Source organism: Mangifera indica, chromosome 13 (assembly GCF_011075055.1).
Source record: "Mangifera indica cultivar Alphonso chromosome 13, CATAS_Mindica_2.1, whole genome shotgun sequence".
Lineage (NCBI taxonomy): Eukaryota > Viridiplantae > Streptophyta > Magnoliopsida > Sapindales > Anacardiaceae > Mangifera > Mangifera indica.
Genome location: NC_058149.1, coordinates 269,950 through 285,598, shown reverse-complemented (window position 1 = coordinate 285,598; position 15,649 = coordinate 269,950). Strand labels below are relative to the sequence as shown.

The 15,649-nt window shown below is 31.4% G+C and overlaps 1 protein-coding gene across 13 annotated transcripts; it reads right to left on the bottom strand.

Moving 5' to 3' along the window:
* Positions 1–2,608: 2,608 nt before the first annotated feature.
* On the bottom strand, positions 2,609–14,626 carry LOC123194631 (alpha/beta hydrolase domain-containing protein 17B). 13 transcript variants are annotated; one of them, XM_044607935.1, is made up of 11 exons: positions 14,458–14,582; positions 14,309–14,359; positions 11,723–11,880; positions 11,287–11,392; positions 11,107–11,210; positions 9,702–9,800; positions 5,489–5,710; positions 4,208–4,244; positions 3,859–4,095; positions 3,718–3,765; positions 2,609–3,358 (listed from the first exon to the last, which is right to left on the bottom strand). In XM_044607935.1, exons 4-11 carry the CDS (start codon positions 11,374–11,376, stop codon positions 3,098–3,100), a joined length of 1,098 nt encoding a protein of 365 aa, XP_044463870.1. In that variant the 5' UTR covers positions 11,377–11,392; positions 11,723–11,880; positions 14,309–14,359; positions 14,458–14,582; the 3' UTR covers positions 2,609–3,097. The 13 variants fall into 13 exon arrangements, 11 of the variants coding, with proteins under 11 accessions (XP_044463870.1, XP_044463873.1, XP_044463874.1 ...); XM_044607938.1 differs by having other exon boundaries at positions 9,702–10,567; positions 11,107–11,203; positions 14,458–14,576; XM_044607939.1 differs by having other exon boundaries at positions 9,702–9,867; positions 11,107–11,203; positions 14,458–14,576.
* Between the last annotated feature and the right edge of the window lie 1,023 nt (positions 14,627–15,649).

The window sequence follows — 15,649 nt, the reverse complement described above, 5'->3', positions numbered from 1 at the left end:
TAAACCGAACAAGAGTTAACTATTTCATAAAAATTCTAGCTCAAACCAGATCAAATTTCTTGATAAATATTTGCATAATTAGTGTTCATGCAAGCAAGTCTATATAGATCTCAATCATCTCTAAGTCAACACTACTTAGACTCCATATTTTAATCAATTCGGAATTTAAAATTCATTAAATTCTTATAACTTTTTTCTTCATATTTTATTTCTCATATAATTTAATAATATTTAATATTTAGTGCATTTTTTTAATTCACACTTTTTTATATTTTTTTCTTTTAATATGCATTTGAAGGTGATAATTTATTGATGAGGGATAGATCCAATCTGAATTGATTCAAACAAATTGATTTCAATTTAGAGATTCAATTGAATAGTTCGACTTGAGATAAATTCATTTGTTTATCTGGTAACATTATTCATTCAATTGATAATACTGTTTACTTATCATATAACATTATTTATCCTATCAATATCTATTTAATGACACTTTGCATCTACGTGATCAAGTCAAATTAGGCATTATAGATTCAATCTAATATGAGGATCGATTCAGATTGAATTCACCATTTCATAAGCTAATCAACATGTATATCAAATTAATGTACGTAGAAAGCGCAACACATACGTGTATTCTACCAACTTTATAATTAGAGAGGTATAATCTGAATTTTAAAGTATTGTGAGTGAGGATAATTATATATAAAATTGATAATTTCATATTTAATAAATAAGAGATTTTTTTATCAAAGAGAAAATTTTGATGATTTTACTTTAACATATAAAACAAAACTACAAATAAATTTTTATAGATGAAAAAAAAAGAAAAAGAAAAAGATATAGATAGGATAAGGTGAAAAATCTTCTATTTGATACATAATTATATATAACTATGAGTTTCTTAGAAAGAAGTAGGAGTGGATTTGAGTTAAGTTAAACCAACGCAAAGGTCATTTCAAACCCAAAATTTCTAGTTCAAATTTGAGCTCATTCGAGCTAGATATGAATTTGTTGAAAAAGTCGTTGAAAAGTACCGAAGAAAAAAAAAAGAATCATAAAAAAAGACAAAAGTTATAAAAAAAAATGAATCTGCTGGTGAATCGCTATAACTTATTCGATTTGAATTCAACCATACTAGTTCGTAACGTTACATTAACGAGTAACATAACTTTATTTTGAATTAATATATGGTATAAAGTTGGTACCTAATTGCTGCTTTTAAGGGGGTTATGGCATGTGAGTATCATGAAACAATAAAGGCATTACTGAAATTTGTCTTCCCAAAACAGGCAAAGTTCAGAACAGTATTACTCTAACATTACTTTACAACCATTCAAGTTTTATTATTTTTATTTATTTATTTATTTATTTTAATAAAGTTATGGGTTTTAGATTCAAATATTATTTAAAAATTGAATTATATTATAATTTTATAAAATAATTTTTTATTTTTAGGTTTCTTGTATGGGCTTAGAGAATCGGCCCAATAAAGAGTACCATATTGGGCTGTGGATTTTATGAACTGGGCCTTCTGAAACTATGGGCATGTAAACTTGAAATTATAATAATGGACATGCGGTAGATTCTCCCGTTGGAGTTGTATTTAAGTCAAATTGACCTCGAAACAAGACTCAAATTAAGATCAATGCAAAGATAAAAGAGTCAACTTAAGACCAATTCGAGGTCAATATATTGAGACTTAAATTTAGTTTAAAAATAATTTAATTTTAGAATTGATTCAAGTAAACTTAAACTCGAATGTTTTTTGACTTGTTTTATGAAAACAAACACAATCTTTAACTTAAACTCAATTTGTTTGATCTAAACTCAAATTCAAATTTAAACAGGTCAGATCAAATCCAATTTTAGTTGTTGTGAGCTCTATTGAAATGTAATTAAAGATCAATTTTTTTGTAATTGGACAAATATAACCCTAATTTTAATTTCCTAAAATGTAAAAATTTTATTCAAAAGACAATTTAGTTGTGAAATCAAGTGAAGTATCAATTATACCCTGAATGAAACAATAAAAGATACATTTTCTAACACAATGACTATACTAAATCGGATGGTTGTGAGCCAAACTCACGTGAAATATCAATTAATCTTTAAAAGTTTTAAATCTTACATTTATTCCCCTAAAATCTTATTTTCAACTTTGAACATATTGATAAATTTTTAAGTTATAAAGTTTAATTATAATTATTAAATATTAAGAGGTTTAAATGTAATTTTATTAGTCAAACTTAATTCAAACAATTATGTGTCAAACTCAAGCTCAGTATCTCACCAACTTGATGAGTTTTGCTTTAAAATAATCAAGTCAAGCTTGGGCCAAACACTATTCGGCTCGGCCTGACTCAGTTTCACCCCTACTTGGAGTTCAAGCTTTGTGAAATTAAAAACATACACTCATAAGCCTTGTAGATTGATCAATAATCACTCATAAGATCTGTACAATTATATACTAGTGTAAAGGTACCTGCATTTCATGAAGTTCCTTACAATCTGCAAGATCTTAACTCCAGATTTTGCAGCAATGACAGGTAAATTTGCAGCCATTCGTCGTTCATGAATGCTACAAAGTCTAAAACTGTGTCGCGGATTCGCAAAAGGAGCATAGAAAACATACTTAAAAGCTCAGAACAGCATGATAATTTACAAGACCATTGTTAAGTCGATGTCACAGCAAATAGAGATATAAGATAAGAAAGCAAATCAGAAAAAAAAGGTAAAGTAAGTAGTCAACAGCGAACATACTGGTGTAACTAATGTATTCTTTTTTTCTTTTCCGACAATGGTGTTTGCATAAGCCAACTTCACTAAATTGTACACAAAATCTAGATCAAGAAGCACACATTCTGATGGATTCTCTAATAGTCCAAGCAATACAACAATCATAGCTAGGCGAAGATATGGATCAAACACAGGTTTATACGATTCCCTAATCCGTTGCCATTTTTTAGAAACATACCAACTTTAAAAAGCTTTCGGCTAAAAATCATCAAGTTCATAAAGCAAGCAAGCAAGCCTATGCTTGGAGATGTGCTGACCTTGAAAAGAAGATAACTGCCTTAGTTCACCGCATATCTGACTATCTTTTCCCGAATCTCAAGCATTTGTTATGTCTACTTTCTGTGATACTTGGATTAGGAGTAAGCTGTTTACTTGCTGGTTTTGTAAGTGAAATTTTCTCCATGGCGTTCATGAACTTTCTTAAGTGTTTAATGTACTCCGGATAAGTTTCAAGGTTGCAGTGACCCCCGCCTTTGATCCATAGAGGGTCATATTTTTCCTTAGCTAGTTCCCATAAGCGCTTCCCATGGGACAAATCGACAATGTCATCATTCGTTCCCTGCAAATGTTTGACGACAAAAACACATCAGCAACGGCAACAAGAATACATAATCAGAAGATTTTTTTTTCTCTGGTATGCTAATATGAATTACAATGAATTCCAAGATGAAAAAGTAACAAACTAACACCTAGAGTTCAAAATTCACTTAATGATTCAAGATTTTTGGGACAGAATCGTAAAACTAATCAGAGCATTTTAGATTGAAAAACACTAGTCTCATGAGTAAAATATTGAATCAATCCATCAAATCTGGACAGTCATAGAAGCTTTAGTCATAAAAGAAAATATATATGCAGATGACTGAAGAAAGTGAACCTTATAAATAAACCGAAGTAATTTAGTGAAACCGGACTTACATGTATAACTAGAACTGTGCAGTTGACATGTCTGATTTTATCTATGTTCTGCAAATAATAACAGCGCATATCAATACAAAGCCGACTGATTTAAGCTTATAGCAGAGAAATTTAACACAGAAACACTCAAGTTACACTTACTTTAAATATGTCAAACCAAAATGTCATCTTGACGGGATACAAGACGCGAATGCCTGAAAGGATGGCACTATGAAGAACAACACCTCTTAACTTCTGTAAGCGAGAAGCCAAATGCAGCGTAGGTCCACTTCCGACAGATTGGCCATACAAAATCAGTTCCTCCTGCTTAACATTATACTCCCTTTTCAAACAATTGTACACAGCCTCTATGTCCTGATATGTGTTGATCTCGGATGGCTATCAAAGTACAAAATCAACCCCTCATCAGATAATGCTGAGTCAAAACTCTTATACGAAAAAAGTAAAATGATAATCCAGATGAAAATTAATGTGTTGGATTCTCTTTCACCTTGCCAGTGGATGCTCCATATCCAGAATAATCATAACTGTAAAACAGGGAAAATAGATGAAATAAAGCCCAAAATATGAACAAGTTTTGGAAGAAAAAATCAGATTTCAGTCAAAGTAAGAGCAATATCAGACACATCATAAAAAATGAAAATTAAATAAAAAAACTATTATAGAAAAGAAAAAAGGAAGCTGGCAGAACTTGACTAAAGAAATCAGATACTGGTCCAACCTTCTAACTTTCCTTCTGTAAAATTGACAAAGAGAAACATCCAAAATATGTGAAAACAAAAAACAAAGAATCCAAATAAGTTCAATAATTCAAGAGTCTAACAAATTACACAAGAAAAAGGGCAAAAAAAGAAACAACAGACGCAAAAATAATGAAAATGAAAATTTTTTTGGGAATTAATCATAAAAAAAAAGCAACAAGTATCAAATGCCAGCAAAAGACAAGCAAACCCATGTAAGAATGATCAAAGACCAAACCAAGAAAGCAAAAAGTGCGTAAAAAGGTGCCTTCTAATAGATTCCAAAATCTCAATGAAGACATTGAAGAGCTTAGAAATATTATAATCATACAAGTGTTTCATCAATTACACAAACAACAGAAAAAAAAAAAAGGAGTTTGGGAATTAATCATCATAAAACAAGCGACTAGAGAGTCAAAAATTGAAAAAATTAAAAAAAAGAACAGACACATTTCAGAAAGATAAAAAACAAAGCCAAAAAGGATAAAACTTTTATAAATTACCTCATAATATTGACTTTAAAGGGAGCCCTAAGCTCAATGAGGAGCTCAGAAATATCAAGAACAAAACATGTCCAATAATTCAAGTGCTTTAACAATTACAAATACAACAGAAAACAAAGAAAGAAAAAGTAATGAAATTTAAAGCAAATTTTGGTAATTAAGCATCAAAATAACAAACCACAAAATGGAAAAAAAAAAAAAAACAAAATCTATACAAGCCCATTTCAGAATAATAAAAACCAAACGAAAAAAAAAAAAACAAAACTTTATAAAAAGTACCTGATACTATTAATTCTAAGCTCATCTTTGAGCTCAGAACATCACCAAAAAAGGGATCTTAACAATTACACTAACTTCGCAAAACATATAAAGCAAAAACCAGAAACATCAACAGCAAAACACGTTAACAAACTTGAAAGTAAATTTTGGGAATGAATCCTCGAAAAACAAGCAACAAAAACAAGACAAACCCACATGAGAATGATAAAGAAACAAAAGCGAAAAAGCAAAACTTTGATATGAAAATACCTCATAATATTGACTCTCAAGTGAGCCCTAAGCTCAATGAAGAGCTCGTGCATCTGCCCCAAATCAGCAGCATTTCCATGAGAGTATAAAAGAGTAAATCTTGCATAAGGGTGTTTCCAAAACGTTGCCACAATTTTGTTGCCACCTTTTGTTTCCAAAACATGAACGTTCATGTTCTTATCAGCGGTGACTCCGGAGAACACAAGCCTGCCATCTTCATCTCTAAACACATCATACGTTGGGGGGTCAGGAGGAAAAAAAGCAAACTTTGCAGCCACATTCGATGTCACATTTCCCATATTCTCTCATTTACGTTCAAAACATGCAAACAAGCTTAAATCGAGAGGCTCTAAGTGACTGAGAACTTCCCTCTGCTATTCTTATTGGTTTGATACAAGTTCTGATTTTTATGAGTCAATACAACATAAAAATCACAAAGACTTTTCTTTTGTTGATGAACTGGATGAGATTATAAAGTTGGTTACAAAATATGAAAAAATAGAAAAAAAAAATAAAAAAGATGCTGGATTTTGCTGGTGGGTTGGTTTGTTATGGTGAAGAAATGAGATTGTTTTCTTTGTTTTTGTTTTTACCGGGAAAATGAAAAGGGGAAGCGGAAGAGATATTAAAGGTGAGTGGATCCGATCTAAGCGGGTGAGCAAGAAGATGGAAGGTAGAAGAGCATTAAGTGATAATTTTATTTTTGTATTTTGTTTTTGAATGAGAAAATGAATAAAATAAAATAAAAAAATGGAAAGAAGTGTCGTCAGTTGACGATGATCTGTCCAAATTTCTATGTTTTCCTTGAGTCATGCATGACACTAACTTATGTTCCAAAGTCCTATTTGTCCTTCGTGTATTTTGTCTATGGGAAATTTAAAAAATTGAAAAATAAGAAAATTAAATAAAGGCTCCACTATGAAAAAGACCGGTAAAACTATGTATATATTATAATAATATATTATTATATATAAGAACAAATTTTATTAATTTCTTTTAAAAAGCCAATATGATAATATATTATTAAATAAATATACATGTAATTTTGTTTTAAAAAAATTAATAAGGGACAATGAAAAACAGAGGGGTAAAACAGAGAAATGAGGTAGAATATTGAGAATGGGGTGTGATGTTTCCTATATCCAAAACAAGGGGTACTTTCCTCAAATCAAGAGCCCTTAAACTTAAATAACAGAAAACAAAGTCTTTAAACCAGAGTTAAGAAAATAAATAAATAAATATATATATATATATATATATATATATATATATTAAATTAAAGACAGCTAGGAATTCATAAAAATGGCAAAAGGTTGAGAGATGGATGGCTGAGATTCAGTCAAAGGCTGCAGTTTGAGAGTCAGACATTCATTCTTTGTTGATCCAATCAATCTGATGACTAAAAGATGATATTATGAGTTTCTGCCCCCCTTTTGTCTATTTACAACTATCTTTCAGTCTTCTGAAACTTTGACCATTTTTGTCTCTTTGTCTATCTCTCAACTGATTCTCATTATGTCACAATTCACAAATCCTTACGTATGTTTATACTGTTATTTAACGGAGACTTGAGATCTATTCCATTTGATAATGTTAACGAGATTGGTATTTCATTGTGTGGGATGATGATATTTTACCTTTAATTGGCAACTAGAATGATATATTTATGATTGAGACTAGTTTGATTAACTTACCTACCTTAATCAATGTTAAAATTGATTAATTTAACTAAAAGTTGATGGTTAATCTAGTTTATATCAACACTAAAATTAAATCATATTAACTTAGAATTGAATCAAATGAATAATTTTGACAAAAGTTCAGTTTTTATTTAATATTATATAACAAATATATTAAATAAACCTTGTCACACTAATATTATGACTCCACTTAACAAATCAGACTGATTAACCCACGGATTCACCCTCTGATTGGATCAAGACTTAGTCTAAGTCTAAAAATATTAATTCTTATTAACAATATATCTCTATATATTAGAACGTAGAATGGTGAAGATATTCACACTAATCTTTCGATTAATCACATTTATCTAATCCATTGAATTAGAATCTCTATCAATATGTCTCATCTAGTAAATGGGTTAATAATTAATCATAGAGATTAGATTAGTTAGAAAAATATGGTCCACTAATAATAAGTATAAAATGCAAATAGAAACTTTGAAGTGTTAATATGTAATTAGTTTTACTTTATTTTTAATTTAGAAATACACAATTACATAATAACTCGCCCATTTTTAATACATAAAATATTATTGTATTAAGGATTGGATAACATGGCGATGCCACAAATAGAAACTCATAAATTATGGACTTCCATTCTTTGAGTTGTTTTACTACTACTACAACTACTTCAATGATAGCCATCCATCCTCCAATTAGTTGGTCAACTTTTAATAATGCAAAATAGTTTCTTTAAACAGGGAAACAAATTGATTGGAGCTAAGAATTATAAAATGGTGAAAAATTGGTGGTTTGGTGTAACGAATTTTGGGTAGATGAGGATGAAGAAAATTACTTGACAAATAAAGTCTTTGATTAGAACAGGGGACCTCTAGTGCTTTCAAAGGAAAATAATAATTAGAAAAAATGGAAGGTGGGGCCACCTAATAATACATGAATAGGAACCCTAATTTAGGAAATGATAATGTTCGTTTGGCAAGCGGCAGATGAAGATGCATGTCAATCAACCAATTAATGTAAAATTTCTCTCAAATATATAAAAAGAACTTCGATGGTTTTTGGTGATTTCGGATCACTCACAAAGATCTTATTGAGTATATAATTTGAATCATATACAGGGTTAGATTCGCTCTAAATTGTTCGAATTTGAATAAAACAAACTAAATTTGAATCAATAATTAAGTTTGTTTTCATAAACAAGTTAAGTTCTAACAAATTCAAACATTCAAATTCAAACAAACTCAAATCGAATCTAAAATTAAATTATTTTTTAATCAAGTTTAAACATCAAATCATTGATCTAAAACTGATTCTTTTATATTCGAATCAAGCTCGAAGTGGCCCTTGTTTAAACCCAGCCTAGATTGCGTCCAGTTTTAATCCTTATCGCAAACATCTTAAGGATTATACTCACAATGATGTGTATTATCTGAAGTATAACAACAAGAGACATAAAATGAAAAGAATTTAGTGTAATCTGTCAAAAGACAATCAGCTAATGAAATTATCTCATATCAACACTGAGTAAAAAATATATTTGCCTTCTTATTGGCTGAATGTTTTGCAATAATAAAATTTTCTATTCTTAAAATTATATTTGTGTATGTAGGTAGAAGAAAACAGAAAACAAAACTATGGTATTACATTAGGTGATCTTTGAAAGTCATACTCTAATCCAAACAAATGAAACTAACAGAAGTCTACTAAAAAATGACTGAAAAACAATCTCACTAACCAATCTTGCTTATCTCAACCTAAAATAATAGTTTAAATAAATGGGTAGGTGGTTAATGTGAAGATTTCTTTTTTATTTTCATTTTTAATTATTATTATTATTATTTTTTTAAATTTTCCTAGTGAGAGTAAACTTGATTCCAAAGGAAAAGAAGACTAGGTCAAAAAGCTCAAAAAATGCTTGGAAGTTGGTGCCTAGTAAAAAGAGGAAAAAGTTAAGGCTTAAAGATGACTAAAGGCACCAAGACAAGTTGTAAAATAAGAAAAGACTCCTCACAATTAAATTAAAATGAGTTGTTTGTTCAACTGTTACTCTTTCTTTTGTCTAATTTACATGAGTGTACAAATCTAGGAGATGTATCATCACTTTCATGTAAATGATGCCTAATAGAAAAAATGAAGAATTGTCAGCTTCAAATCATCTCACAAAAGTAGTCAACAAAGTCAGCTATGATATCTTTTTCTCGTCTCAAACCAAAACTTAAAAAGCTTTCCCAGTCACAGTCTCAATGCCTCTGTGCTACCACAAGCAAAACTTAAGCTTTCTTAGTCAGTGAGTCCATAGCATTGTGAGCAAAACTTAACACTACAGTGCCATGAGGAATGATGTCAGCAATACCTCAGAACAGAACTTAAAGCTTTCTCTGTCAGTAAGTCTATAATATCATATCAATGGTACCCCATATCATTGCTTAAATCCCATATAGATATTCAGTTCAATTAACACAAATGATACAAATTGTAAAGATAAACAAGAAAGTATTGAGATGTGGTACCTTTGTGGTATTCTAGATTCTTTTGATAGTATAGGATCTTGAAGTTGAAGATGACAATTCTTGGTCGAACTTGATTCATTTGAAGGGCACGGCATTTGACTTCATTAAATTTAGCAAAGTGTGGAGAAAATTGATTTAAATTGGTTAGGATTTGGAGTGCTTTACACTGACACATAGAAACATCAACAGAATGAATAGTAAGCTAAGTTGGAATTGAAAGCATGTCTAATTAGAACAGTTGCATTCATGAAATCCCTTTACAGCAGCAACTAAAAACCAGACATGGAAGAACCAAATTGCCATGTTTAAACATTACATACTCTTCTAATGTTGACATTTATCCGACAACAGTAACCCATTATCCATGATTTTATCTACTCTTCCATTCATAATTTCCACAAAAGTAAAGGCTCACAATGTACCTCTGGAAATTGATGTGGCAAGTAAGGTTTCATTATTCATGAAGCTTCTGTTTACAGTTTTGGGATCATCCATTAGTCTTTCATTGGAATGATAGCTCAATTGAGGTATATTCGTTCTTGGCAACAAATGCAATAATTTTTAGCAGACCATTTCCATATGCCAGACCATTTTCATCAAAACAACAAAAAGTAGTAAGCTAAGTTGGTATTGAAAGCATATATATTTAGAACATTTGCAAGCATCAAAGCACTTTACACCAGCAACAATGGATGCTTAGTGACTGATACCAAAAACTGGTCATGCCCTGATTGCAATGTTTAAACAATATATGCTCTTCTTGTACATATCTCCAACAACAGCAACCCAAGTTTCTGCAATTTTATCTACTCTTTCATCTACAATTTCCACTAAAGTGAAAGCTCGCATTCTACCTCTGGAGTCCGCTGTGGCAAGTGAGGATTTGTTATTCATGATCCCTCTGCTTACAGTTACTAGATTATCAAATAGTCTTTTAATTCTTAGGACAATGGTCCCATTGAGGTATATGGAGTTGTCAGTGCTAAATGCAAACATTTTCCACATACCACAACAGTTCAGTTGTTTGTGCATGTGACCAAACATGACCAGGGGAATATGTAATTTGGTAGGCTCTTTTAAAAGGGCAATGGCTTGTGCTAGATATGTAGTAGAAGATGCTCTTGTTAAGATGGTAGGGTGAAAAATATGATGACATCTTAACATAGACTATTGAAAAATGATGCTATAGGACAGTTTGTGCCCTTCACACTTTTGGTCTAATCAGGTTTATTAGGTACCAATCACAACAGGCTACAGGACCCAGCAAAATAATCATACTGTCTCACAAAAAACAGCGGAATATTATGATTACTGAAATAGTCAAGTTTTCAAGTGAGAAAATCTCCTATTATGGTCTTGATATGGTACACTATTCAGTGGCTTAGCAAAACAAAGAAAACCATACCCGTGAGAAGCCCAAAGAACATTAGCTGGATCACCATAGTCAGCCCCTTCAAGATCCCAATCTTTTCCACAGATGTTATTCACTTCAGAACCAAGAGCTGCAGACTCCAAAATTTCAATTGAAGGTGTTTAATTTGCCTTAAACATCTAAATCAAAAGTAATTTTGGCTGGATGATTTACCAGTGGATCCATTTGCGTAAGAAATATAACAGAATGATCGTCTGGCACACCTAATGCAGCCTTATAGATTCTCTTGGCACTTCCCCGCATGTCTTCAACTCCACATCTAAAATGATAATTTTCATTAGAGAAGTTGCTAAAAAAGAATCAGAATAACTAAAATAACAAGAAGACTACGTCATTGATGCCAAGGAAAAAAAAGGGATAGAAAAATCATAACAATTAGGCAACAAGATGTATGCTTGAATTTAATCAAAAGCAATTAACAAATCACATACAACCTTATATGATGCAATGGGGAAAATGAAGTCAACAAACAGAAATTTCTTTCTTATAGTCAATAGGTAAAAGTGTTAGTAAGAGAACAACTAAATGAAGAAGAAAGAGTGGATAGATTGAGTTTTTTTATTAAAAGAACACTGTAGTGCACACTAACCTCGAGGACAGAAGCCTTTTACGAATTTGTCACTCCCTTGGGAAAATGGCTGTCCACAACAACACGGAGTTTTAACGTCGGAAAATCTAGATGTCCATAAGCTACATGCTCCTCACCAAGACTGGTTGTTACCAAAAGTGTTGTCATTGCCAGCCAAACTGCTTGAGGATATTAACAGTTACATGATGTTTAATGTGCTAAAGATCATAGAAAGCTATAGCTGAATATATGTTGGGTAATAGATAAGTGATGAGGGTTTTCCTTGTGTAGCCTGCATGCCCTCTATACAACTCCATCTACTTTGAATCATTTTAAATACATTTTCAGTAGTTTCTTATCAAACCTATACATGCTGACGGTATGCTGCCAAATTTTCTAAGAGAGTGACATAGCTAATTCAGCTATAGGAAAGAGCTCTTTTTTTGGTGATGAATTTGATGGGAACAATATACTTTACATTGTTGTAATATTAAAATTTTAACTAATATACGAACAGAAAACTTAATATTTTCTCAAAATTCTCATCTTGTTTCCTCTATTTTCATGTTTTCACTCCATCATCATTATCAATAATATTTGTATTAGCCAGTCCTATCTTTCCAACAACATCAAGTATCCATTACCTGATATTTATAGCAATATAAGAACATTAAATTTAGAATCTATCTTTCTCAAGATATACACAAATTGAAAGTGTACTTGTGCACGACTTGTCTTTCACAAATGTGAGAAAGAAACAGTTGAATGGAACAAAAACAAAAGAAAAAAAGCAGCAAACAAAAGTAGGTAGAAATGTCAAAACAAAGGGTAAAAGAGGGCTATATTAACATCGAGAAAAATGGCTCAACAATATCTTATCTATGACCAGATCAAACTATGGGTGGCAAAAGACAGTTCACCAAGGTGAGTCTGTTTCTTTCAAATAAGCATGTTTGAAGTGAGTTACTTAGGTCCAAGATGGGTGAAAAAAGTACTGTCCAACATGGACAGGGTTCACATGAAGTTGACCTTACCACCAAGCTCACTGGTTCAGGATAGGTGGAAGAAGACTGATGGTGCCAGAAAATAAACTAAACCCTAAACCCAGTGGACAGATAAACAACAATGGAGAAGAGAACCTGCCTGTAAATAGCACCAAATCTGGCAGCAATTTGGAAAAAATATTAAATAGGTAGAACAGGTCTATATTAAACTCCTGAAGGAAAAGTTTAACTTAAAGCTTAAAAGAGAAGAAAAAGATTTATAACAGACATCATATGTGTATCAATTTTCCAACTAGAAACAAGTGCATGTTTCCATTTGACTAGTCTGCTCATGCGACAACTATAACTGATGTAGATTAAAGTTTAGAGCAATTTTGTTGGGCAACAAGTTTTAATGGTTCATTGGGGGAAAAACAATTGAGCAATGAATTCTTCTGAAAAATTAAGAAAATAGAATACTATTCTACAGCAACAATTAAATTTTCAACATTATTTTTACTGAAAGAAAATTTGGTGTTATTTTCAAAAATTATTTTCAACATAAGAATAAAAAAAATACTTTAAGAATTTCCAAACAAAATGTATTTGAAAACATGAAACAACTTTCTTTTTGTTTTCAAATCTCAGCTAAAAACATTTCAATCAACCACATTTATTTACATTACCATAACCTTCTTATTCAAAAACATTTAAAAGTATTGAAATTACCACAACCAATTCTTTAAAAACACTAGTGTTTAAATACCAACATAAAAAGTTACTTATTTTGAAGACCTCTCTATCCATTTCCAAGACATAATGGCAGATATATTTTGATAAAGCTCTCATCACCAAGGTTTACTTCCACAAGCAAAAAAGAGGCAGGAATAACCTGAGCAGAGAAGATTCTAGCAACAGCATGAAAATTGTGCATCCAGGAGAGGAAAAAAATGCGATCTAGGCACATTCTAGCAGTCAGTAGAATCATCCACATAGCTGTATAGGGTTGGTGGGAAAAGCTATAGAAAGGGAGAGGATGCAAAGTAGGAGGCAAGTAGAGGGGCCTGGCACTCTTGAAATAGCCAGGGTCATAGTTTCTTTCTGCTAATTGGAAGTAGCTGGTTATTTTGTATACAAACTTTCTAATTCTGCTTCATATCTATACAATCTACCAATTCAACTTCATATCCAATCACTTTACTTTCTTCTTATCTGAAATCCATTCATCTAGTGTTGATTGCTGTCTTTTATTGTTCTGTTTGATTGAATTTGTTTCTCTTTTGGTTGAATTTGTCTGGTTCTCGGTCACATTCATATACCAAATCAAACAATCCCTTGTTATAGGGTGTTCCAATGCTCAATTGCATACATGCTTTATCATACAAAGGTCAAATACAACAGCATAGCTTAGGCCCTCATTCAAGCTAACCAAGTTATGCAACACGGCCAACGAACCAAAACTCTTTAAATAACTTAACATGAGACTCACAACACATAGTACACCCATGATAATGTTATTGATGTTTCTAATCCAATTACACACTACTTCAAGGACGAAAATACTAAAATTTTACAATTGAAATTTGTTTCCACCAGGAATTAAATTTCCAGTTAGTGATGATACCTAAAGAAATTGAAGCGCTTTTTTGTCTTGCTGTAGATTCGAATCATCATGCTTCACCAAACCAAACAAATTTTTTAAAAAAAGAAAGAAAACTGAAAATTACATGAAAAATAGACGAAAATTATGAACCTAAAAAGAGAAAAACTCACGATGCAGCGTACGACGGAAGACGACATGGCGGAAGAAGAGGCAGAAGCGAAGAGACATTTGGGAGTCTACGCGTGAACCAACGCGCTTAGCATTCCCTATTCTCGCGCGTAAATATTAAAATATTATTCGAAGAGCAAAGTCAAACTTTGAGTTTAATCATGAAATGATTGTTACACAATGGTGCTTTTAGCAGCCGTTGGATTTGCATAAGGGTAATTTCGTAAAAGGAGAAAAGTCAAGCTTTCCTTTAATGTGTGTATCTAAATGTGTAATTATTGAAAAGCTTTGATTCTCACCTATGAGATGTTCATCCTCAATTCTCATAGTTTATATTTATTACTTCATATTTTTCACACTTTGGTCTCTTTGTACTTTTTTTTTTTTCGGTTGGAAAGACTTTTTCTCACCCAAGATTTAATTTAATTTCGAACTCATATTTGTGAAGTTTAAAAAACTCGAATATTCATTTATCATTTAATTTTTGTTAAAATTTTTAATTATGTATAAAGATAAAACCATTATTTAATAGTAATATTAAAACTCCTCCCCCCCCCCCCCCCCCGAATTTAAAAATTAACAACTTTATTTCTATCTAAACATTTTTAGTTTTAAAAAGTGATTTTTTTTCTTTTAGGGTTTCTCTTTTTTACATTTTCTGGCTAACTTCTCCTCTCTAACCGCCTTCTCTCCTGATGACAGACAATCTGGTAAAATTGATTGAATCCACTTAATTTCATTTGTCAAATGAGATTCTCAAACATCGAGTTGGTTGTGGTTTGGAGCGACGTCGTTAGTTGAATCTTAGTCTTCCATTCATTGTCATCGTCAATTGATGACATTGAAGAGCCGACGAGAAGACAACCAGAGTGTTTGCCCATCTTCACGAAGTGCCAACAAAGATAATCGAATCGTCTGTCAAAAATGAAGTGTCGATGAACAATTCCTCTTTTTTGTTTTCAATTAATGATTTGTCCGATTGGCTTTTTGTTTTTGATTGATGATAGGGTTGGGAGAGAGATTGGGCATGCATCATCAGTCGGAGACAAAGAAGGTGGTTAGAGTAAAGGGAGAAAGAAAAGTAAATTTTAGTAATGAAAAAAATACAACTTTTCAAACTTTTTAGGTAAAAGTAAAGTCATTTATTTTCAAAATCCTAAGTGGAAAATGAAATATAATTTTATTTATTTTAAA